General features: G+C 40.2%; 1 protein-coding gene across 2 annotated transcripts in view; it reads left to right on the top strand.

The window, feature by feature from the left end:
• Nucleotides 1-25,906, top strand: part of RASA3 (RAS p21 protein activator 3) — a 288,551-nt gene that overhangs the window by 96,183 nt on the left and 166,462 nt on the right. For both annotated transcript variants that reach the window (XM_089688122.1, XM_089688121.1), the window contains exon 2: nucleotides 3,098-3,215. In XM_089688122.1, the coding sequence (XP_089544248.1) occupies nucleotides 3,098-3,215 (118 nt within the window). The remainder of the gene's footprint in view (nucleotides 1-3,097; nucleotides 3,216-25,906) is intronic.

The raw sequence follows: 25,906 nt of genomic DNA, 5'->3' as shown, positions 1-25,906 counted from the left end.
ACGTTTTGTTTGCACCGCGTTTTCTGAAGATTTGTTTGCAAGTTGAGACGATTTCAAATGATTTCTTGCGTTTTCCATTGCGTTTTGCAGTGCAATTTCTATTGTATCTATTTCTATGTATGTGAAATAGCAACAAACTGGAGAAAAAGTAATACAAGAACTACTTTTGAAATCACGCTGCAGCAAATTGCGTATGTTAAGACACTCACATTCATTCAATCCAATTTCAGGTACGATTTCAATTCCCAAATCGCACCTGAAATCGTGGTGGTGTGAGCCTGGGCTAAGCCCCCAGTTACATCGCTGCGATTTTTGGATGCCAGGCGACTTGCAAATCATATGCCAATTCGCACCCTATTGTCCACAATTACAGCGGTCAAATCGGTGCTGAACCGATTTCTAAAGTAGTACATGTACTGTTTTTCGTGCGATTTGCATAGACATCTGTGTCAGATGTCTTGCAAATTGCACCTGAAATCGGTATGTCCCCCGACTTTGAAATCATGCAACTTCGCTGTAAGTTGTACGATTTCAAAGTTGGGCTTGATGTGACCAGGGTGTTGGGCTTGGTTCACACTGGATGCGATTTAAAATTGCGTGTCTTGTTTGCGATTTCACTGCGTTTTATGAAGATTTGTTTGCAACTTGTGAAGATTTCCCAACGATTTCTTGCGTTTTGCATTGCGTTTTGCAGTGCGATTTCTATTGTAGTCTATGTATGAGAAATTGCAACAAACTGCAGAAAAGTAATACAAGAACTACTTTTGAAATTGCGCTGCAGCAAATCGCAAATGTTAAGACACTCACATTCACATTCATTAGATCTGATTTCAGGTACGATTTCAATTCCCAAATCGCACCTGAAATCATGGCAGCGTGAACCAGGGCTAAGGCTACGTTCACACTAGCCTTGTTAGCAAGCGGCAGAGAGGCGTTTGGGAAGCGTTTTTACCGTTTCCCAAACACCTGGGAAAATTCTGCACATTGCAGCACATGGTGCTGTTCAAACGGGAGCGTTAGCATTGCATTGCGTCGTATCGCGGCAAAATGGACGCCTCTGGTCGAGTCAGGAGGAGTTGAAGCCTCCTATTTAAGTCTATGGTGCTGCTCCGCAAACGCCCGGATGGAGTTGCGCCTCGGTTGCAGGGTGTTTGCGGAGTGTTACCACCATTCAAACTTCATTATAGGCGTTTGTGTGGCGTTTTTAATGCTTGTCAAACGCCTAGCAACTGCCACTAAACCGCGCATGCGGCGTTTGCGGAGCGTTAAAAATGCTCCGCAAACACCGGACCAATGCTTGTCAAATGCTATAGGGGCGCTTGGCAAGAATTGGAAAAACAGTCAAGTGTGAACGAGCCCTAAAGTTACTTTCACACTGAGGAGTTTTGGAAGCATTTCTGCGTTAAAAAAAAGCACCTGGAAATCTCAAGAAAAATCTATGTATTCCTTCACACTGAGGCGTTGCGCATTCAGTGCAGTGTAAAAATTCCTGCTTACAGCATCTTTGGGGCATGTTTGGGGAGTTAACAAAAATGCTCCCAAAATGCCTCTTCCCATTGATATCAATGGAAATCGCCTGAAATGCACCTCAACAACGCTTCTGAGAAGCGTTTTTGGTGCAGTTTTTAAATCACGTGTTCTTTAAAAAACCGCTCAGAAAGCGCGGCAAAAAATCTCGATAAAACCACCTATGCGTTTTTGCTGTGTTTTCGTGGTGGATCAGTGTGAAAGTAACCTAAGAGTGTAGTGCCTTATAGACAGTGTCTAGTAATATCTATGCCTTTCATCAATCGAATCCCTGCTGGCGGTAAGTAAAGTGCTGTGCTCAGGTGGCACAACTGATGAGAGCTGCTGACTCAGAAATGACAGCGGGTCCACATCCTCTTTTAGCAGTGGCCACCCAGCTGGGATCGATGTGTAATTTCTCAGTGATATGAGGATTTGTAGCTTGAGCCGTCTTGATCTTTTCCCAGAATATGTACTGGCATGCACTATGCTTAGTGCAGAGGGGACTGAATGGATATTTTCTCATAGACTATGCCTGTGATAGACAGCTGGGTTCAAGTTACATATCAGTCTGACTATTTTTATATCTGCGTGTGTGCTTTCCTTTTCTTGTGATGGAAAGTGTGGAAGAAATGTGAACTAGCCTCTCCTGTTGAGGCTTGAAGATGCCTACAGAGAACTATACTAGGAATCTGGGATCACATATATATCCGCAAGCTGAATGAATGAACAATGATGATTTCTTTAAGTAATGCAGAAGTGTATTGTTTTATAGGGGCATCATCATGCTGTTGTGTTTCATACAATGGCCTTGTGTTGCTGGTGTCTTGTGTGCATAAAATTTACATATTTATCTCCGTGATTTTTTTTTCTCCTGGGTACTTTCCTTTCACACTCTAAAAGCATACTGGTTATATTCCACCCCAATTAGCTATAGGCTATGTTTAAATGGATATGCTACTGCGGTAGGGAGAGGATAAAATTCTCCACTGGGCGAGGAACTGATGTGAATGATGAAAATGTACTCTCTAAATGCTGTACAAATCTGTACAATGTCTGTACTATGTAAGGTGTACACTACTAGAATTTTCTTTGACATTTTTTGTTGTAAGAACATTGTAAGAATGTTAGCCCATTTTTCTTACTAGTGGGGTCAAATCAACCACAGTGACGACAAAATTTGAAGAAGCAGGATGGAAACTTTTTCTCGAATGTTCACGTTTCTAACAGTGTATGTGGTTTTTGTTCATTCATTCCAAAATGGAACATTAAAAACAAACGAAATATTGAACTACTTTTGAACGACATTTGAATGTACTGAAAATTTTTTGTACAGATTATCTGTAAATTTTTTTACCCGAATTTTCCTTTGAAATTCTACTATTGTATGCCCAGTTTGTGTTACAAAATACACTTCTCACTAGCCAACAGCCACAGTAGCTAAAAGTGCCTACATAGGTTAGATGGTTGTTCACCATGATTAGCAGATCTTTATAAAGCAATTCAACTTTATCCTGGAAGATTATTTGAATACTGATGCTGTTGTTTTTATTAGCTCTTAATAAAACTGGTTTTGTTCTTCCCTCTGTAGGTGAAGCAAAAAATCTCCCTTCGTATCCAGGACCAAATAAAATGCGAGATTGCTATTGTACTGTGAACCTAGACCAAGAAGAAGTGTTCAGGACCAAGATAGTAGAGAAGTCACTCTGGTAAGGTTAAAAAAAATTTTGAAGGACCCATGTGTAGAAGATTTATTTATAAAGTGATATTATAAATGCACAATGCCATAACGCACAATTGCAAGCATATGCAGAGGAATAACTTTTTTTTTTAGCTGTGGGTGGTATAGGGAATGATTAGAATCTCTATCATGTTATTTGTATCTATGTCCCTACTTAGCAGTAGGCAGTAATGGAATGTAAAAAATCCGAAAAGCTGGTTGTACTCAAGTCGATGGATGGATCAACTTGGGTACAACCAGCCTGCCCATAGATGGATCGACGCTCGGCCAGTCCTTGCTGAACCGGCCGAGAAATCCTTCAACTGAGAACCCCTGCTTTGGTGATAACTAACTTTGTAGAGATTTCTTTTCACTTTCTGTTGCATCTCTGGGACAAGACTTGCAGGTATAGCTTTTTAATGGGGCATAAATAGAAACAAATAAACTGATAGGGCTTTGAATCCTTCCCTTCTCTATACAAAATTGGAAAAAAATTTCTAACTATACATACGCATAAGGGCCTATTATTAAATTCAAGCTACTGTATCTTTCCCATATATGGTTTCTATCTTTAATACACTATATATACTGTATGTATAAGCTGTCCCAGATGTATAGGAGGTGAGGCCCAAGAGAGAGGTAGATGACTGCAAAGATTTGCTGTACAGAAAAAAAATACATTTTTGCAGGTTCTGCTTGCCAAATCTCACATAATATAATTTTTGCTAGTTTAATAATATCTTTGCTATAAAATTAAAGTGACCTGGTGGTGGCTGCTACAGTGGTTATCTGCTTACACAGGGATTGGCCATGTATGGAATATGGATACTTGAAATGTGGTCCAAGCTGGACCAATGCAACTTTGCAAAAATACATACATTGGGTCCATACATTGAATTAATCTTTACCAGCATCCTGCCCAGCCTATAGTACAATGATGGCAAAGTGGGAGTGCTGTCATCCTGGGTGAATATTATATGACGTCATCCTGGGTGAATATTATATGACATCCTCCCAGGACCACGCCTCAGACATGCCATATGGGCTGCTCTACAGTGTGATCTGCCACACAGGGCCGCTGCTAGCACCAAGTGATCGTTGTACACAATGAATGGCTTACATTCATAATGTACTAATTTGTTTATCTCTTTAATTGGTCACAGTAATCACATGGTACAGACTGGGCCAATCACACTGCATCTGTACCATGTGATAGCTGTGGCAAATCACAGCTTTAGAATAGTACAAACTGAATGAATGGATGTCATTTATAAAATAATGGTTATTATCACTGTTATAAGCAATCAGAGTGTGTCAAAAAAGACCCAGAAATGTCCATCGGATTGCCAGACAGACAAGCGTGATTCCTCACTCCAGAGAACGTCTCCACTGTTCTAGATTCCAGTGGTGGCGTGCTTTACACCACTGCATCCCGCGCTTTGCATTGCACTTGGTGATCTAAGGCTTGGATGAATCTGCTCGGCCATGGAAACCCTTGCCATGAAGCTCTCTATGCACTGTTGTTGGACTAATCTGAAGGCCACATGAAGTTTGGAGGTCTTTAGCTATTGACTCTGCAGACAGTTGGTGACTTCTGCTCACTGTGCGTTTCAGGATGAGCTGACCCCGCTCTCTCATTTTACGTGGCCTATCATTTTGTGGTTGAGTTGCTATTGTTCCCAGTTGCTTCCACTTTGTTATAATACCACTAACAGTTGACCGTGGAATATTTAGTAGCCAGGAAATTTCACGGATAGACTTATTGCACAAGTGACAACCTATCACGTACCACATTTGAATTCACTGAGCTCCTGAGAGCGACCCATTCTTTCACAAATGTTTGTAGAAGCAGTCTGCATGCCTAGGTGCTTGATTTTATACACCTGGGGCCATGGAGGTGATTGGAACACCTGAATCCAGTGATTTGAAGGGGTGCCCCAATACTTTTGGCAATATAGTGTATATTGTTTTGAGATAACAGTTATGTCCCAGTCTGAAACACCATCCTTTATATTGCAGATTGCAGCGCTGTTCTATGTAATAAGCCTTTTATTCAGATACATACTGTATATAGTCCAAATTTTAGTCATTAGTTGGATTGATGTGCAAAGTAAGCACATGGTGCATAAAACCATGACATGATAATGACTTCTAATAATTGACATGTGCCAGTGTCTGCATTTAGTATGTAGAATAGACACGCAAAGTCTTCTGTGGATGTACCTGGATTCAAGCTTGGCTTTATCACTTTGGGTGAATTCAATGTGTTAACACAGTAAATGGATGTGTAATAGCTCTGGCATATTAATAGCCCTCTCTGCACAGCAGTAGCTTAAAATAAAATCTATTAACAAAGAGGTTTTTTTTTATGGGGTACCTCATTATTATTCTTCATGCGAGTCCCTCTGCAGACAAAGCTCAGTGGTGTCTCCTAAAAAGAATCCTGAATGCTCTGCAGGGTTTCATGTGTTCAGAAAGGGAGAAAGGGTACGGCAGGTTACAGGGTGCACTCACTGAATGTACAAACAGGGTTAATGCATGCACTCTTCGTGGGTTACACAACATGAACCCATGAATTTGCTGACTTGGTGTTTGCTGTATTTGTGAAAGCATGCTACTTCTTAGTAGCGACAGGTTATTTGATTATATTTACAATTGTTTTAAATATTTATCTGTTAAAAGCACACATTAACAGTCATACTCTGCCTTTATTGATAAAAATCAATACCTTCCAGGTCTTTTATGTACATTGAAGGGATTTTAGCAAACTGAACTGTTGATTGCTCCATGCTTCTGTTTTGGAGGGGGGGGGGGGGGGCTAAAGGCAAATAGACTGTGCACTTTACAAGTGCAGTTGCAGTTGTGTCAAGGTTTAGTAAATGAGGCGAAGCTTCACTTTGCACATGATTGGATGATGGAGCTCCCCCTCTTTTACTAAGCTCTGGAGCAACTGCATTTGCAGAGTGCAACTGCACTTCCAAAGTGCACAATCTAGTTGCCTTTGTAACGCGGTCTGTGTGCCTGTGCAATTCAGCGAGGTGCAATTTTCAGTCTATTGATTTGAATGGGCTGAAATCGTATTGAATTGCACCAAAAGTAGTGCATGTACTACTTTTCAAAGACTCACTGCATCGGATCTGTGGTACCATGAGATCTGGTGCTGACAAACACAGTGCTTTTGTGATCTGCATTTGGGTGTGGTTAGCAATTCATTGACACCTGCAGCAGATTGTACACCCAATGCGCATGGACCTTGCGTTTCCCTCACCGTGTTCTGGTGTGAATGATCCCTTAGTGAATCCACCCCACTGGATCCTCGGTGTCCTGTAGATGTTTTCCTAGTGTAGCACTATCCCTCTAGACGATTTGGGTCCCCCTATAGTCCTGCACAGCCAGGCAACACGCATCTTCACACGGGCTTGAATCCAGAGTCAGAAATGAGAATTTGAACTGGGATAGGGTTAGGGGTGCCCAAGGGTACTGATGAACTGAGGACAACTTCCTGGAACTAGTTACAAACCTTCAGCGTCTCCTTAGTGTACCACTCCAGACCCTAGATGAACTTCTCCTCTTCACCCAGCAATCTGGAGGTATCCCTGATTCCTGTTCCTGTCACTTTAAGAGATGAACAGTCATTGCCAGGTGGCTAATCTGGTTTCCCACCAGAGTGCTCTTTCCCCTATCTGCCCAGGGGGTGCAGGTGTACTCACTCAGATCCTCTCCTGTACTGCTGGCAAGTTGGTAGCTGCTACCAGGCCTATCAGCTGGTCTGCTCCTTCCCTGCCATACAGGTGGTCTTCTCTCGGGGCCGGTGAGCTCTGAGCTTCCCTCCGTTCCAGCTCCATGCTTGCAGGTAGGCCCCATCCCACTTGGCCTCCTTGCAACCTCCTTCCTTCAGCCTGATATCTTCCTCTCTACCTTCCACCCGAACTCTCCCAGCTACTGAGCAGGCGCCAACACTTTTAAGGGTGTCTCAGCCTCTTGCCATCCTCCTGTTGTGAATTAGCTAGGACCCCTCAAAAGTGCAAGCCAGATCAACCCATTGCCTCTAGGGCCTTCCTCCAAAGCCCTAGAGCAGGGGGAAATTCTAGAGGGGCCGGCCTGCGGAGCCTCTCAGCTCCGGACCAAGATTTGACCTTCTGGCTATTATACTCAGACTGCTACTCAGACCTTCTCACTGACCATTCAAACACTAGCTCACCCTAGCTAAACTAGGAGGGTGCTACACTAGTATATAACTACATATGAAAGGCTCAATGCAGTAAATCTAATCAGAGTGTTGGGGATGCCTGGATATGTATCCATTTCTGTGGGAAATGCAGTTAGTAGATTGCTGGGGTGCTATAAATAGATCTAGTCTTTAAATAGATGGGGCACATAAACTGTGCCATAGTAGAAAAGAAATATACTGTAGTTAGAATGGTTTGGCAGTTTTACAAAACCACAGCTCTCTGCAGACTGAACTGGAAGGCACTGGTATATACAATATATTAAAGTATATAATACATTTTGTAGCTGTTACATTATAATTGTTAAAAGTTTTTTAAAACAAAAGTAGACTGTATTTTGATTCTGTACTATTTTGTGGGTTGCATATAGCCCATCTATTAAAGAGGAATCTGGCTTAACAGAAGTCTGAGGAACAAGGTACATTTGAGACATTGATGGCTGCTTGGTAGTTCACATTTGTTGAAAAGCAGAATAGACACTTTGGGGAGGATTTACTAAAACAGGAGCACTCAGAATCTGATGCAGCTGTGCATGGTAGCCAATCAGCTTCTTATTTATTTATTTCAGGTACTTGTATAGCGCTGTCAATTTACACAGCACTTTACATATATATTGTACATTCACATCAGTCCCTAACCCTCAAGGGGCGTACAATCTAAGGTCCCTAACTCACATTCATACATACACATACTAGGGCCAATTTAGACAGGAGCCAATTCACCTACCAGCATGTCTTTGAAGTGTGGGAGGAAACCGGAGTACTCAGAGGAAACCCACGCAGGCACAGGGAGAACATGCAAACTCCAGGCAGGTGGTGCCGTGGTTTTAAACCAACGACTCTAGTACTGCCAGGTGGAAGTGCTAACCATTTAGCCACTGTGCTGCCCATTTCAGCTTGTTCATTTAAGCTTTGGCAATAAAACCTGGAAGATGATTGGTTTCTATGCAGAGCTGCACCAGATTTTGCACTCTTCAGTTTTAGTAAATAACCCCCGTAATGACTAGCCTGTAAGGATAGTCAGATTATTTTTTTTTGTACCTCTTTCATTGCACCATATTTAAATCTGCCCAAGGTTTTAAATCTGCAAAATAGCTAATTTGAAAACTTCAGAATCTCAAGGATTGCTAACAAAATAGCAAGGGAAGAGAAGAAAGGGAATTATGTGACCGACATCCCAGACAGATGTCTCTAGTTCATGCTGAAGATCATACACTTGCTATATGCAAAAGACCATCTAGAAAACATTGGTTAGATCTTACTGTTACCTTGGTGTGGCTTGCCAATTAGGTGTAATCAGATTACCAGATTGCTGCTGGTTATCTGTTTAATCAGACTGCTGCTATGTAGCAATGCATGCTTTGCAGAGCAGTGGCAGTTTGGTTTCCAACTGCCTCCAAGTGTCTATGCCTCTCTCCCACCCATTATCAAGTATAATATATGTGTGAGTGGAGAGCAGAGGGCTGGTGTGTTGAGCTGAGAATCAATTTATATGCAATTTCATTGCCACTAATTATATCATTCTGGCCTTCACACTTGCTTTTACTGATAGGGCTGGTAAAATAGATCCTGAGTGGCAGTTCAAGGTTAGCTGCTTAAACATACAAAACAGGAGATTTTTTTAGCGCCCATATATTGGTTCAACAAAATGTGCCAAAAGGAGTTTGTATGGCCCCAGATTGGATCCTTTAGAATATTTCTCTCTTGGTACACCCTCTTCATGATTTTTCAATGAACTGCTAAAGTGAAGAAATGTTCAATTACTGAACTGTAATTGAAACGGCAAACTTCTCCTGTGTGGTGTAATTGAGAACTATAACGGGGAGTCAAATGCCTCATCAGTACAGCAGAGATTACATCTACATCTCATTTCCTTTACTGAATAGTCATTTTCCAGAGGATCCACTCAGAATGGCCAGTCTAAAAATTATTTTTATGACTTTTCTCCTGTGTTTTGCTGATGTGTCTCTACTGATTTCCCAGAGTATCCAATAAACCAGATTACGACATCAATCCCAGCTGGGAGCAAACATTGGGCCTGAAATATATACATATACCAAGAGCGACTAAACGATAACTGGAAAGCTAAACGAGGGTTTCACACAGTGTTAGCCCAGGTCTGCTTGAAGCAAATTGTTGTAATGAAATGAAATATATGTGAAGAAAAATTTGCAGTATTACCAATCTGGGCATTTGCTTTTTTTTATTCTTTTTTTTAAATTCTTTATTTATACAGTGGATATAGAAAATAATCACCCCCTCCCCTTTAAAATAATCACATTTTGTTGCTTTGGAGCCTGAAATGAAGACAGACACAGTTTTTGCTTTATGCAGCTGTATATACTCATAACATCCAAGTAAAAGATATAGCACCAACATGTCAAAAAATATTTTTTAAAAATTCAAGACATAGGCTTATACATGAGCAGTGTTCTAAAAAAATAGGTTTGGCATTTGCGTTTGTAAAATAATCTGGCCATAGCACTGGCTATACACAGTGCTGCCACTATGCATACACTTAGTTTATTGGATATTGCAGGCCATAGACGGGTCAAAAATCGGCCGATTTTTCTTTTAAAAAAAACAAAAAATCGGTCGTTCAAGTGGCCGACGTTACCAGCAACGGTAAAAAAAATTGGCCGATTTTCATCCTGTCTACAGCCGGCAAAAAGTGTCCCTGCAGAGAGCTCTGCTATTTCTTTGACAGTTCCTCGACATTTATAGCGGTTGCAACAATGTATCTATTTGTATCCATTTCGGATACAGATGTTTTTATTTGGAAACAAATAGATACAATTTTGCAACCGCTATAAATGTCAAGGAACTGTCAAAGAAATAGCGGAGCTCTCTGCAGGGACACTTTTTGCCGGACTGGAATTCCTCTTCTTCATCCTCTTCTTCTTCTTCATCCTCTTCTTCATCCTCTTCTTCTTCATCCTCTTCTTCTTCTTCATCATCCTCTTCTTCTTCATCCTCTTCTTCTTCATCCTCTTCTTCATCCTCTTCTTCATCCTCTTCTTCTTCATCCTCTTTTTCTTCTTCTTCCTCTTCCTCTTCTTCTTCTTCATCCTCTTCTTCTCCATCCTCTTCTTCTTCTTCATCCTCTTCTTCTCTTCCCCTTCTTCTCCTTCTTCATCCTCTTCTTCTTCTTCTTCATCCTCTTCTTTTTTCTTCTTTTTGTCTTCCTCTTGCAGGTCACTGCTCATGCGCAGATTTTTTATCAGTAAAAGATCGGCCGATTTGCCCATCATTGCCGCGAAAATCGGCCGATCGGTAAAATCTGCCGATTTTTCCCAGCTTTACCGATAAAAAAAATCTGCCAAAATACCGAAAAACGGCCGAACATTTAGCCCACTAACGATCCGAAAATCAGCCAATCTTATTTTCGGCCGAAAAATCGGCCGATTTTCGACCCATCTATGGCCTGCATAAAGCTTTGTCACATATAATTGTAGGCTGCTGCTCTATGTCTAGCTCAGATTTTTCACCCCAGTCCAACAGAGGACAAAACCCTCTACTGGTGCACCAAACTTACCTAGCAACTAATGATCCACTTTGATGTATTTATGAGTTATGGATTGTGATTTATTTATGAGTTATTTAACTCAATAAAAAAGAAAAATTCTATCATGTTATGTTACTGCACATAATATTATTCTTATTATACAGGATTTCTATAGCGCCAACAGTTTGCTCAGCGTTTTACAATATAATGGGAGACAATACAGCAAGAATACAGTTCAATACAAGAGGGATAGGAGGGCCCTGCTCCTTGGAGCTTACAATCTAAGATGACACTACAAATCCTAAAATGTAACCATTTTTTGTATTTGGTTATTTGGTCTGTAAAAATAACAAGCTGAAAGGAATAGCGTTGCAGTTAAAAGTGGTAAAAGGATAGATTTTCTTACATTTTTATTATATTATTTAAACATAATTTTTGGCACTTCTTTTTTTTGGCAATAAGTAGCTATTACAGTTAGAGATATGACTGAATTTGACCCTTACCTGTGATTGATGAGTGCTTAATAATTGGGCTGTGTATTTGTTGACAATAAAGGGCATTTTTTGTACAATTATCATCCAGATACCTGCTGCCCCCCCTACACACACACACACTGCTCTAAGGTCTTATACTCACCCTTCAGTGATCATAATTCTGGTTTCTGTTGTGTGGCCCATGGGAAACCATAGTTGACTCTGGGAACTTTTCTTGAAGTCCTTTTGTGCACATGTGGACAAAATCCCATTTGTTTCCAGGAAGAGGCGATCTGTCATGCAATCCAACCAGATCCACACATTAACACTGAAATGCAGGTATATATACAGGGGTTAGACAAAAAATGGAAACACTTCATGTTTTGCAGGTGTGAAAGCGATGATATGTTTTGCATTAAAAACGGAAGTGATGTAACATTCCTTTGCTTCCACTGTGTGATGAGACATCTAGCTACCAGGGGAAAGTCTAACTTTGTCATTCACTGAGTGTGCTACTAGTAATACAGAGTCGTGCCAGAGCTTACTGAGCTTTAGAGAGGGCAAATTTGTTGGTGCCCGCTTAGCTGGTGCCTCTGTGACTGAAGTTTACAATTTGTCTGCCATGTCGCGAGGTACAGTATCAAAGGTTAAGACGGCATATACAGATTCTGGGAAAACGCTGTCTGATCAGCATAAGCACAGTCGACATGGCCAACTGACCAAAAGAGACAAAGGGGATTGCGCTGGATTTTGACCCGGAATAAGAAAACAACTGCTGCAAAAGTGAATGCAGAGCTCAATCTCAGTCATCACGGGACTGAGACTGAGCTGTGCAGTCACTTTTGCAGCAGTTGTTTTCTTATTTTGGAAGGATTCTGATGATAAGCACAGTCAACATGGCCAACTGACCGAAAGAGACAAAAGGACATTGCGCTGGATTGTGACCCGGAATAAGAAAACAACTGCTGTAAAAGTGAAAGCAGAGCTCAATCTCAGTCATCACGGGACTGAGACTGAGCTGTGCAGTCACTTTTGCAGCAGTTGTTTTCTTATTTTGGAAGGATTCTGATGTCATCCTTCCCAAGGAGCTGCAGGTGGTAAGGTAAGTATATTAAATTACATTTTTTTATGCTCCAATGTTTCATTTTGGCAACAGGTTGATAACACATCTTGCATTTTAGAAGTAAACTTACCTTGCTTTCCTTGATATCAAGGTATGGGATTTTGAGTTAGTGTTGTAATACCCTAGCTGTTGTTGATTAAAAGAAGCAATACCTCTATTACTAATTGCAATCCATTGTCTTTTTAATTTGTCAATTATTGGAACATATGAGATACTACGGCTCTTTGAAATACTTCTAAATTATGATGATTTGTTTGCACTGGGCCTAGACTGTTCATCGTTCAGGCGGAAGTATTCTAAAAACTTGTTTCCAACCTGTACAATGAGAGCTGTGGAACCAATAGGAATAGGATCTTTGAACTGTAATAAAATGTTTACTTTTTGTATTACTCATTTAATAACCTGTCACTTATTCAGAAAATATAAGGTGGCTTCTAAAAGCCTAAGTGAAGAAATACTTGTCAGCATTCTTAGTTAGAAAGCAATAGCTGAACAGGCCATGCCAGTTTTTAGTATGTGTCGGATAAATAAAAGATGCTGATCTGTTATTTTCATCATTTTAAGTAAAATGTTGCTGCCAACTGCTGTATTTAAAAGCTATGTATTACATATAGTAAGTCAAAAGCACTTAAATTAAACATCTAACATGTATATTTATTTTTAATATTAAACTTTTAGGAAATTTTGTAATGCAATGTATGTATGCAAATGTAGTTCTTTATTATAAACTGGTGAATAAATAGCAAGTTTTTTTGTTAACTTGGTGCCTAGGTAAGTTATAATAAGGCCCAGCGTTATGTGAATGCTGACATTTTGGAAAAACATTAATTGCTCAGCATTTTGCTGCCTGCTGCACTGAATGGATAAAGCTAATAATATTCTGAAGGTAGGAGCAGACCTTATGGTGCCTACTGTCAGTGTCACCAATAATAAGGGGGTGCAACAGTCCTCTAGGGGGAATCAGATGTGGGCAGGACAGGGAGGGGGATCGGTGCGGCAGGGGGGCAGATACAGGAATGATGCCGAGTGTGGCTCCCTGCAGCAGCTGAAATCTGGTTTCTCCTCCTCTTCCTCCAACTTTCAGCTGCTGCAGGGAAAGACACACAGGCCATTGTTCCCCACAGCACCAGTCTCGATCCCAGTCCTGCCCACATCTGATTCCCCCTATTGTGTGCCCCACTGTGTGACCCCCCCCCCAATCCCCCTCTGTAGCACTGCCGCCTTCCTTCTTCCCCCGGCTACTGCAGGTGCACAGGGGGATGTTCAGGACAGGATGGGGAGCAGGGGAAGACCAGACCTTTCTTGTAGTGAATGCAAACAGTGAATGATGGTATTGATCACACCTCTGTCCATTGATAGCTGAAGCATAGTAAATTGTGTTTACTATGCTTCAGTTTATGAATAAACAGGAGCCTCTGTTTCCTGTTCATTTATCTTCAGTGCAGCTAGGGCTACAGAGAAAGGAGCTGAAAAATCTGTGTCCTCAATTCCTTTTCCCCATCTCAATGGTGAGATGTCAAGGGTCTGTTCACACCTCTATTTTACCTGAGCCACCCAATAGCATTGTAAAAAAAATTAAAAAATGTAAAAAAAAAAACAAATTGTAAAAATTATTTTTAAAAATTGTAAAATGTAATTAAATTTTTTTTTTTAAATAATGTAAAAAATTAAGGACTCATCCACACAGGTACTCTGGCTCATACAGTGTGAATGAGTGGTTTGTTTGTGCGGCTGGAACCGTCTGCTACTCTATGAGGATGCAGCGGCTGTAAGGACACAGACACGGATTCTAATTTGAGAAGTGTGCAGGTGTGGGTGAGTGGCTCCAAATACACACTGTCAAGTGTTTGGAGGCCATACCTCTGTATCCACACGCCTGTCAAATTAGGACCTGCGGCTGTGTTCATACAGCTGCTGCATCCCCATAGCTCAACATAGGCTGCCTGCACACAGTAAAAGCCATATAATAAAACCACTGATTCACACTGTACAGGCCACAGCACCTATGTGAATAAGCCCCGAGACCTCATCTACACACAGAACTTTATTTAATAACTCAATACAGTTTTATCCTTTAGATTTAGCAAGAATTTTGTGAGTTGTGTTATGTTTGTGTTCGCCAATAATAATTTTATTGAATTTTTAGTAAAAATATTGTTTTGATATTTTTGTGGGCCCTGTCGGGTAGGCTGTACGGGGCCCTGTGATTTCTAATTGCCTATTGTCCCTGGCCTGCTTTGTATATAGCATGGATAGCACCCTTGACAGGTGGAGATCCATCTGAACAACATGAAAGAGATCAATGTTAACCTGCACGGTAGTTTACTTACTTTAACCAAGGCCTTATTAAAAAGTAGGGAAGTTTTGAAGAAAATTATAATACAAATTTAATTTTAAAAATATAAACTTATTGCACCTTTTTAGCTTCTGTGAGAAAATTGCAATAATTTTCATTCACATTTTTTTTCATGTCTGGAGGGTAATTTGTCACTAAGTTGCAGGCAGGGGTTAGGAATGTGTTATGTACAGAATGCAGAAGTCAGGAGTGTGTTACGTACACAGTGAAGGGGTCGGGAGCGTGTTATGTACAGAGTGCAGGGGTCAGGAGCATGTTATGTACAAAGTGCAGGGGTCAGGAGCATGTTATGTACAGAGTGCAGGGGTCAGGAGCGTGTTATGTACAAAGTGCAGGGGTCAGGAGCATGTTATGTACAGAGTGCAGGGGTCAAGAGCAAGTTATGTACAGAGTTCAGTGGTCTGGAGTATGTAATGTATAGAGTGTAGGGTCAGGAGTATGTAATGTACTCAAGTACATCCTCAGGGGTACGCCTATAGGCATACTCCTGAGGACATGCATGTGCATGAAATGCGATGGGTGGAGCCGCAATTTGCTGATGTCATGCCGCCACTGCCGATGGTCAGAGTGGTGGCCATCTTGGTACACTTTTTATGCTTTTTTATTTCTGTCTCCACGTGGATACTTTTTAATGTTCTAATAAATACTACACTATATGCAACCTTATTAGCTCTTGTGGTGAGCTATTCCCTCTAGGACAGTGGTTCTCAACCTTCCTAATGTCGTGACCCTTTAATACAGCTCCTCATGTTGTGGTGACCCCCAACCATAAAATTATTTACCCAGTAATTATAATTCATGAAGTGTCATTTTACCTCCAATACTGCTGCTTTCAACACAGTAGCTGCTTTTAACAGAGTAGCTGCTTTCAACACAGCAGCTGCTTTCTACACAGTAGCTGCTCTTTACACATCGGAAATATGTGTTTTCTGATGGTCTTAGGGGACCCCTGTGAAAGGGTCGTTCAACCCCCAAAGGGGTCGCAACCCACAGGTTGAGAACCACTGCTCTAGGACAAGGGCTGACTTCCCATCTGAGTGCCCAGGACACCTTCCATTCTCAGATGTTTAATGCTGGTGAGTGTACATCTGAGAGAGGTGGTGGATTCTTATGTATGGTCATCAGCACATTTGCACTCTGCACTTTAGTTATACTGCGCCTTATGGTTTCACGGACAATTGCTTCCATTTATGGATATTTGACTATATAAATAGCACGTTTAACCACAGACATTGATGTAGCGTTTTATCCTATTTATATATCTCAGATTTTATATGTTTATTGTAACATCATTTACTACTGCACTTTACTTCACGGATCACCACGGACATTATTGTATTTAGATTCTGCCCATGATACATTATTGTTTGGCATTTGCTTTTTGAGCTGTTTAGTTGATATTTTCATGCTTTTACTTGATGCACTTTACTGTTTCGCTCAGCTTATTAGGACTCTACCATATTGTTTGATTTCGCATTTACTAATGTTTTTTGCACTTTTATGTGTTGCACTTTACCATTCCGCAATATATATATATACTGCATATACTATTGTAGGGCATTGTTACCTTCACCTTGTGTACTAGCTGTTCCCCAGATATCGCCAGCGCTCACCTATATATTAGATTATGTAATGTACTCAGTACAAGGGTCAGTGTTGCTTATGTAGGGCAACATGACAATCGGTCTGAAATGGGCATCCCCTGACTTCCTTATATTCACCTCACATGCACACCCTTTAAAGCTCCTTTCTCCTCTGCATCTGGTGGGAATACCCAGTTCTCATGGGTATGAGGAAGCATGTGACCTGCTCTTCTGTTATGGAGTCCAGGCCTAGCAGTCACTGCTCCCTGGGGCCACTGATACAGCTGGTTTCTGTGACAACACTGGAGGAGCCTTGCATGGGTAAGGTGACAGGGCCTCTTTAAACATATTAGCAGTACTTCCTAGATAGCATTTTTTTTTTCAAGCAACATACAAGCTGATCTAAATATGTTTGTCATAAGTCAGGCTTCCGACAGGATCTGGCATGACAAGTAGTGTGAAAATGTGGGCAGTCCTGTATCCATTATAGGGCCATATAGTGAGAGCAACATTTTCTCTGTGACCATGAAGTGAATGAATCCTCTCATCCCAGGATTTAAAAATAGTACAATACAAGAAATCCATTTACAGTAGCTACTTTGTCAATCAATGCCCTGCAGCATTAAAACTGATGATGGCCAGTTTACACAGGCATTCCACTTCACGGTTTGGAGGTGGATTATGCAACTACTTCCTGAATACTTCAATTTATATACTGAAACATATCTAAGAACCCCGTGATACCTTTATTTTCAGAAAGGATTGCACTCTTTCTGCGCTTTACTTTTAGTCCCCAAATGTGTCTATTAAGTCTTTTTTTTTTTTCTTTTAATATAGCTCCCATTTAACTCCTAAATAACTTTCATGTAATCTTTACATATTTTCAGGGCTTTTGAAGACACTAGCTTGGCCTTTAAATCTTTCACCTCTTCTATTTTTTGTAAAGCAAATTATTCCAATCTACTAGCTTAAACCAAATATTAAACTATTTTACCTTTACATTCTTCATCATGTTGTAATTGACTTTCTGGCCTGCCTTAAAAAAAATCTTTACTTTCCACATTCAGAGTGAAGCAACAGGGATCCTCCATATGTCTCCAATATACGCTAACCTTTCTTTCACTCCCGTCACTCCATTCAGTTGTGGGAACAATGTAGTAGTCGTTTTTTCCAATGTGAGTATGTTACATCTGAGTCATTATTATACAGTATTTATATAGCACCAACAGTTTGCTCAGCGCTGTACATTACAATTGGAGACAGTACATGAGACAGTACAGTAACAATACAATACAATACACGAGGGGTTCGAGGGCCCTGCTCCTTGGAGCTTACAATCTAGGAGTGATACAGGAGTAAATAGCTGTGGGGGATGGAGTGGTGGGAAGAGCGGAGGAGATCAGCAATTAGGTGAGGGCGGGGTAGGCTTCTCTAAAGAAATAGGTTTTCAGGGTGCGCCTAAAGGTGAGGAGGGTAGGTGACAGTCTGATGGATTGGGGTAGTGAGTTCCAGAGGAGGGGGGGAAGCCCTGGAGAAGTCCTGGAGACGGGCGTGGGAGGAGGAGACCAGAGAACTGGACCAGGGAGTTGACTATTGCACTAGTGTATTGGACTACCCTGTAATGGAAAATAATTGGACCACCATCTGTGAGACTCTACATTCAATTCAGACTGGGAGCATAACCTCATCGATATATTGGGGGTTATTTACTAAAACGGCATGATGAAAAACCTGGTGCAGCTCTGCATAGAAACCAATCAGCTTCCAGATTTTATTGTCCAAGCTTAACCCCTGGTTCACATATATGCCGCCGTGCGGGCTGCGTTTTGCATGGGCATGAGAGCCCATTCATTTGAATGGACTCCTGTGCCCGTGACACGCAGGGAAGAAGTCCCTGCATTTCTTTGGAAAACGCAGCCCGCACGGGAACCTCGGTTCCCAGTACGGTTGCATTTTCTGTTGGGGGGCGGTGTGCCATTAGAACTAATGGCACCCGCCCGTGGGTCCACATTTTTCTGTGCGGGTGGTGCGGCTGCACGGATTTTCGTGCAGATCTGCAGGGGCACCACCCACACAGATGTGAACCAAGGGTAATTGAACAAGCTGAAGTTAGAAGCTGATTGGCTACCATGCACAGCTGCACCAGATTCTGAGTGCACCAGTTTTAGCAAATCTATCCTCTTCATATTATGGCTAATACCTGTTTCTTGAGTAGCATACAATGCTGTCTGGTGTAGGATCTGTACAATATTCTCCTTTGTCATCTACTCTTTGTTTTGACTGTTTATAGCCTGGATTAATTATCTATATGTTATTGGCATCATATTTTTAGTTTTGTCTTTATTTTTCTGTAGCTTCAGCAATGGTTTAGGAAGTTGGATAGGTATTGGGTTAAAAAAAATCCCTGTTGTTTTAAAATACTTATCATGTTCCCAGTAGTAACATGTGACAGATATGCAATATATTAGGTAGATGTGAAGCTGAAAAAAGTGAATCAATTACTTCTGTAAACAAAGTTTTACAATCTGAATAATTTCATTAGCTTGTCTGATGGATTATGGCAAGCCATACATGGTGCAAATTTCTTTCCTGCAACCACGGGTCCCTCCTGCTGAGCCATTGTGTTCTCTCGGTGGGGGGGTGGCGGTAGCCATCACCACTGGGAGAAGATAGTGATTATTGCTAGCAGCTATAATAGCCACTAGCGATAATTGCATGTAAAATCCAGCATGCTGGTTGTTGCCAAGATGATCGATCGATTAACTTGTGTACATTCAGCCTGCTCATACATGGTTTGAATCTCGGCTGGTCCCTGCTGAACTAGCCGAAATTCGAACCATGTATGAGCAGGCTGAATGTACCAAATATTTATAGCCATCTTCTCCTGGTGGGGATGGCTTCCCCCGCCTCTTTGCTGGAAGAACTGTCTATGGCCAGCTTAAGGGTAGCAAAGCCTACAGTGAACTAGCTGAATCAAAACATACTATAGGTATCTCATGGCTGGATTAAGCTTTGTTGTTAAAAGCAACCACCATTGCAGTATTTTCACTTTTTAAATACATTGAATTTGGCTTAGGACCATCTGGTTATTTTTGTAAAATGTGGACAATCAGGAAGAATGTCCTGTAAAATCAAAAGGATTCGTGGTTGGCTTTTGCCATAGCATTCTGTTTTTTCTAGATCTTCAGCACTGGGAAATTGGTGCTTTTAGTTTTCGGGTCTCCCCAGTACACTTATGATATACATGACCCTAACAATAATAATGTAATCCTTTATTTTCCATCCACTCCAATACTGGACACTTTTATCTTCCTCCTGCCCAGGACAATTTTCAGCTTTCAGCACAGTCACACTTTGAATGACAATTGTTCAGTCATGCAACACTGTACCCAAATAAAATGTTTATTATTTTCTTGTGAAAGATAGAGCTTTCTTTTGATGGTATTTAATCACCACTGGATTTGTTTTACTAAATAAATGAAAAAATATAGAACATTTTGAAAAAAAAAAGCCACATTTGTTTCTTCGTTTCTGTTATAAAAATTTGCAAATAAATAATTTTTCTTCCTGGACACCCTCCCAAAATTAGCAAACCACGCCGACTCCGTATTATTGCAATACAGTGGGCGGGAAGTGGTTCATCTCTATTGAGCTGTTATCTTTTCTATCCAAGAACAACCCTTTTTGCACCAAAATATAACAGCCCTGAATCTGGATACCAGAATCTACTATTTTGCTTTTTATGGTCAGCTGATCTGTTTCATGATAAACATTACAATTTCTGCCATGTGTTCAATATCTCTGGATACATTGTCATTGATTTGCCTCAATGGGATTTAAGTATCTTCAGCATTTCCATTTTGGGATCACGATTTTATTTGCTGACATGAGTAAGTACTTTGTAATTCAAAAATTAATCATGCAGTGCCAAAAAATTACTGGAGGTTGAGAGACACGTTTTGTTTTTCTAAACCGATCAGGATAAAACTTTTTTGTCTAATTTTTTGGTGGTGCATCTGGGATTTGCTATACAATGCTAGCCTACAGTAGAAGCTTTTATTTGTTCAGTAAACATTAGAAGGAAGACATAAAGTGGTGGAGAACTCACCTTTGATCTGTATAGTATGTACATAACATGACATGTTTTGGCACCTATTTACTGAAGTGTTTCAGCAAACATTTCTAGACAAGCTAGTGTATGTTTGGTTTGTATTCTTCAACAAGTCTTACTACAATGAGATCAGCATGATGTAAACTTGCTTATCTTGCATGGTAAAATTGCAGAAGTTCTGTGGCTGCTGGAAAGGAAACATTAGAATGCAACCATTGTTCTATTGTGGAAGTATACATTAACATTTCTTGTACAGTAAGTTTAAAGCCTATTTGTTTGTCTTGGGATTAGTGGAATGAGGTCTAATCAGTGGTGTATTTAGGCTTTTTGTTGCCCTAGGCAACACAAAAATCAACCCCCCACAGCAGAGGGAGCCTTACACCAGCCACCCCACTGGAGAGAGCCTGACATTGACCAACAACACCCCCCAACTGAGAGATCCTTCCATTATCACTGGCACCCATACACCAGCCACCGAAGCCTCCCCTTCCCCCGGGGAGAGAGAGGCACTGATCTTCACAGCTCTGGACACCCCTGGTAATGAGAGTCAGGGCTCTGCATACGCCGTTAAGCAGCCTGCAGCCTCTCTCGGACACCACCTGGTCCCCAGGCCATGTGTGTCTCTTCTTCTTTCCCTTCTTCCTGCCCCCCTGAAAAATGCCACCCTAGGCAAATGCCTTTTTTGCCTTGCAGTAAATATACCCCTGGGCATAATGTGTATATACTGTGTGTGTGCATATATATATATATATATATATATATATATCTCCTATATTATATATTAGGAGGACCTATTCCTCCAAGTGCCCTCTTTTTAGTGTGATATATGGGTTTGTGCATGGTCCACTTGCCAAAGTGTTCATAATAATTTTTAACATCATGCTAGTGCCTACCCAGTAAATTCTTATTCATTTTCACTTATAAATGTAATGATGTTACTCATAGCAGCAAGTCAGATATGTGTTTATATTTTATTTTTTGTTACTCCAGAAGCATGATGGAGATTGGTTGCTATGAATTTGTGTATAAAAGCAACAGTCTTGATTTTTTTAGGATGTTGGCAACAGTTGTAGTTATCTGTACAGTGTAAACTGTCTGATGTTTATCAAAGTGTTACTAAACCCAGGACCCTGCATTCACTATAACTGGTCTCCCACAGTACACACAACATGGAAATGCAATTATTTTAGTAAATATAAACTGCTAAATACCTTTTCTCATCAGCAGTACATAGAAGTCTTGTGACTTCTATCAGTGTCAAGCCAAGCACTGGTTAATCTTGTAGGAGGAGTTTTCATTCTCCTTTGACTGTCCTAGGAGGCTGCATGACCCATGATTCTCTGTCCAGATAGTTCTGATTGGCTCTTTGCTGATAACATGCTCCCTCGCAAAAAAAAACCTCTATAGCAATAAACACCAAACGGAGCATGTGCAGACGTGCCACTGTGCTCTGTCCATAGGCAAATGGATTTGGGACAGTATAAGATGGGGAGGATCAGAGAGGACAAACAGCTTTTGTACACATTGTGGAGGATTAACCCCTTAGGTTCCACAGTGAGTATAACAAGCATGCTTTACTGCATATACAGACTGATTTTACTGTTGTGGGTTTAGTAACCTTTAAATTTCTGGTTCACACTATTGTGACTTCTGATGCAACTTGAGTCGCACAGAATCGCATGACAAGGGAAATCACGTTATATTCCATGGTGCCCATTCTAGTCAGTGTGATTCAGGTGCAATTTTGGAAAATTTTCTTGCACTGTTTTGGTGCAATTTACAGTGCAACTTGGCCCCATAGAATATGCAAAAATGCAACCAAGTTGTTTTAAATCACACTGAAAATCCCATCAAAGTCACATCACAGTAGTGTGAATCAAGCCTAAAGGTGAAACTAAAAAAACATTTCATTCATTCAATCAAATGATTTAACATGATTGGAGATGCATTTGATTGGAGATGGGTCAGTATCAGAACTTTTACATCACGTTTGTCCAACTTTTCTATCTCAGAGAAATGTAAGATGTGAATATGGAAATGCTGGTTGTGTATTTTATACTAGAAGTCTAAAACTACATATATATATTAATTTACAGTATATAACCATGCTCTCTGTAGGAGTGTTCATGATTTAGAAGACACTGGTCATCTTGACAGGAGGAAGCAATTAGCTGAGTTTAGTTTTTATGGCTGATGATTCCTCCATGGTTGGCACCTGTGTGGTCTGACTTGCAAATTTATAGGATACTAGCATGCATATCTTTGAATATGAACTGTTTAGTTTTAATGTTAAAAGGAAATGGTTCAATTTTTTTTCCAATATTTTAAAGTGTACAGTTTATGGTCACTCTTCTGGGTCAAAGTAGACAAGGAAGGAAGCACAACTTTATACGATAGCTTACTCCTAAAATACTGATTTGTCTTTTTGCAGAATGTACTGTATATATTTTCTTAGAAGCCATGTACTTTTCTGATTTTATTACGTAAAATGATTAGCTTGACAGTTAGTGAATACAATATGCTGGCTTTTCCAACAGGAGCTCCATTCAATATAAAAAGGGAAGTTAGTCTGTTGGTCATTAAACCTAATAATGTCAGTCACCATCTGCCCCCTAATAACTTAATTTCCTTTTTCAGATAAGATAGTTCAACTGTGTATGTAGCTATTTACTTGAGTTATCCTTTAAAGCCCCTGACACCCTGGTCACACCCATTGACATTTTTATTTAATTCCACCATAACATGACCCTGCACCATGCCTCTTCAAGTAGTAGAGACTGCTGATCTGCTGGTACCATTCAGGTCAGCTGACCAATCTTGGGGCCATTGCTTGGTTCCTGATGTCTTGCCAAAGCTACAAGTCTTCATTACTCTGTGGAGACCCCTTTGATCTTTAGGAATCTGTGAGGACCCAGCCAATGGCAAAAGTCAGTATCAATGGATTGCTCATAGGCACCCAAAGAAGGACCCTCACTAACTGCAGCCCAAAAAAGAAGACTCTCGACCTGTTATGTGAACATTGATTTAGGTAGGGATTCAGGGCTTTTTGATTAGTTGTGTGTAAGATGAAATGAATACATATCATAAGTGTATTCAACCTAAAATGTTCATTTCCTACTCATTATATTAGTTTCTATTCACACTTGTCAGTCTTTACTGTAATAAAACACACGAAGATGCATTTCATGTGGAACTCCAATTCTTTCGTGTGGTTGATTCAAATTTATGACTTGCAATTTAGTCTTCTGACGGTTCACACATATAAGGACGTGGTCCAAAATGAATGTCAAATATTTGATGTAAAACTTCTAAACATATTTTAAAGCAGTTTTAAAGGCTTATTTTCTATTTTCCTAAATTAATAAACATTAATAAACAAGGGTATACTTACCTGCTCTGTGCCATGTTATTGCACAGAATGACGCCAAACCTCCTCTTATAGGGTCCAATGCAGGAGCTCTCAGATGCCACTTCTGCATGTGCTTTCAGCCCCCCCCCCCCCATTCCCTCCTCACAGGATTTGATTGACACCAGCAGGAGCCAATGGCTCTCACTGTTGCTTCTGTGTCTTGTGAGACAAAGAACAACGCTGCTGCAGTTGAGCACAGTGCTGGATTGAGATAGGACTAGGTAAGTATATAGGGAGGTGAGGAAGCGATACAACTGCTGTAACATTTTTTACCTCAATGTAGCCCATATGAAAGACAAATATGTTTGAAATATATTTTAAAAATTATATATATATACTGTATGTTGAAATGCATTTTTATTACAAAATTATATGAAAAATATTTTTAAAAATACATTTCAAATATACTTTATGTCTTTAAAAATACAAATCTACTTTTTTGGAATGCATTTACAAATACACGTAAAATATATGTTAAAATGACTTTTTTATATATTAAAATAAAATCTGAAGATTATATTTAAAAAATATATATTTTTTTAAATATTTGTCATATATTTTGTAATATATTAAAAACGCATTTCAGTATGCAGTGTGTGTGTGTATATATATATATATATATATATATATATATATATATATATATATATATTGAATATGGTCAAAATTGTAGTATATCAAATATATGGCAATATATTTGGGAAGAATATTTTTAAACTGTATTTCAATTATATTTTTCTTCCATGTGGAAGGGAATGCATTACATTATAACATGTCTTGCCTTTAGAAGGACTTTAGGTAAAACCAGGGCTTTTTTGCAGCAGAAATGTGGGGGAATTCAGTTTTGGCACCTCCAGCATTGAATGTATGTACTGGCAAGTGGTGCAGGGGTGTGCTCGGAGGTGGGTATGGGGACGGAAACAAGGTGGTCGTTCCTGCACCTATTCTCTGAGAGAAAAAAAGCCCTGTGTAAAACATAATTATACTGCATAACATTAATTTAGGATAGAAATCCTATTTTTTTCTTCATAATTATGCAGTTCAGTTAGTGGTTTTGGTTTTTCTGTGGATTGGAAATTGGATTTGAAACAGAGGAGAGGTAGAACTGCTGTCCGGGTTCCTTTACCATCTATGGGGTTGATTTACTAAAGGCAAATAGACTGTGCACTCTGCAAGAGCAGTTGCTCCAGAGCTTAGCAAATGGGCAGAAGCTCTGCTGACTTCCATCAGCACACAATCATGTGCAAGAAAAAAATGCAGTCTTTTTTTAAATTTTCCTTGGATATTGGTATTGATGATTGGCTATTCTTTGCAAAGTGAAGCTTTACCTCGTTTACTAAGCTCCGGAGCAGGTGCAACTGCACAGTCTGTTTGCCTTTAGTAAATCAACATTAGGGAGATTTCCCTTCACTCCCTGCCCTGTAGACTCAACAGGAATTGAGTGGATATCTTTTCAAGGTACAGGAAATCTTAAATATTTTTCAAATAAACAAGTATAATCATTAGAAGGGTTCATGTTCTGGTGGCAACTCCAAGTTTTAGATTTATGTTCACTTTCATTCCCTATGGCATTGGTAATGAGAACAGTTAAACAGAGTGAATCTGACAGCAAAAAAAAAAAAAAAAATGAATTCTAACTCCTCACCAGTCTGTGCAAATCTTAAAAAAGGTTTTGCCATCAGTTATACTTTAAAGCGGAGTTTCACTCACGCTGTCGAAAAGAAAAAGTCAGCAGCTACAAAAACTGTAGCTGCTGACTTTTAAAAAACAGCCACTTACCTGTCCCTCGGTCCCGTGGTGTGTCCCCCGCAGCCCGTTTCACTGGCCATCCTGTATTCCAGGAGGCCGGCATCTTCAGTGTGGGCACCCAGCTGTGATAGCTTGTGGCTTCA

The sequence above is a fragment of the Staurois parvus genome, unplaced genomic scaffold (genome assembly GCF_062004578.1).
Source record: "Staurois parvus isolate SC_StPar_1 unplaced genomic scaffold, SC_StPar_1.0 ptg000446l, whole genome shotgun sequence".
NCBI classification, from domain to species: Eukaryota; Metazoa; Chordata; class Amphibia; order Anura; family Ranidae; genus Staurois; species Staurois parvus.
The sequence above is the reverse complement of the archived record's forward strand: the minus strand, read 5'-3'. Positions and strand labels throughout refer to the sequence as shown.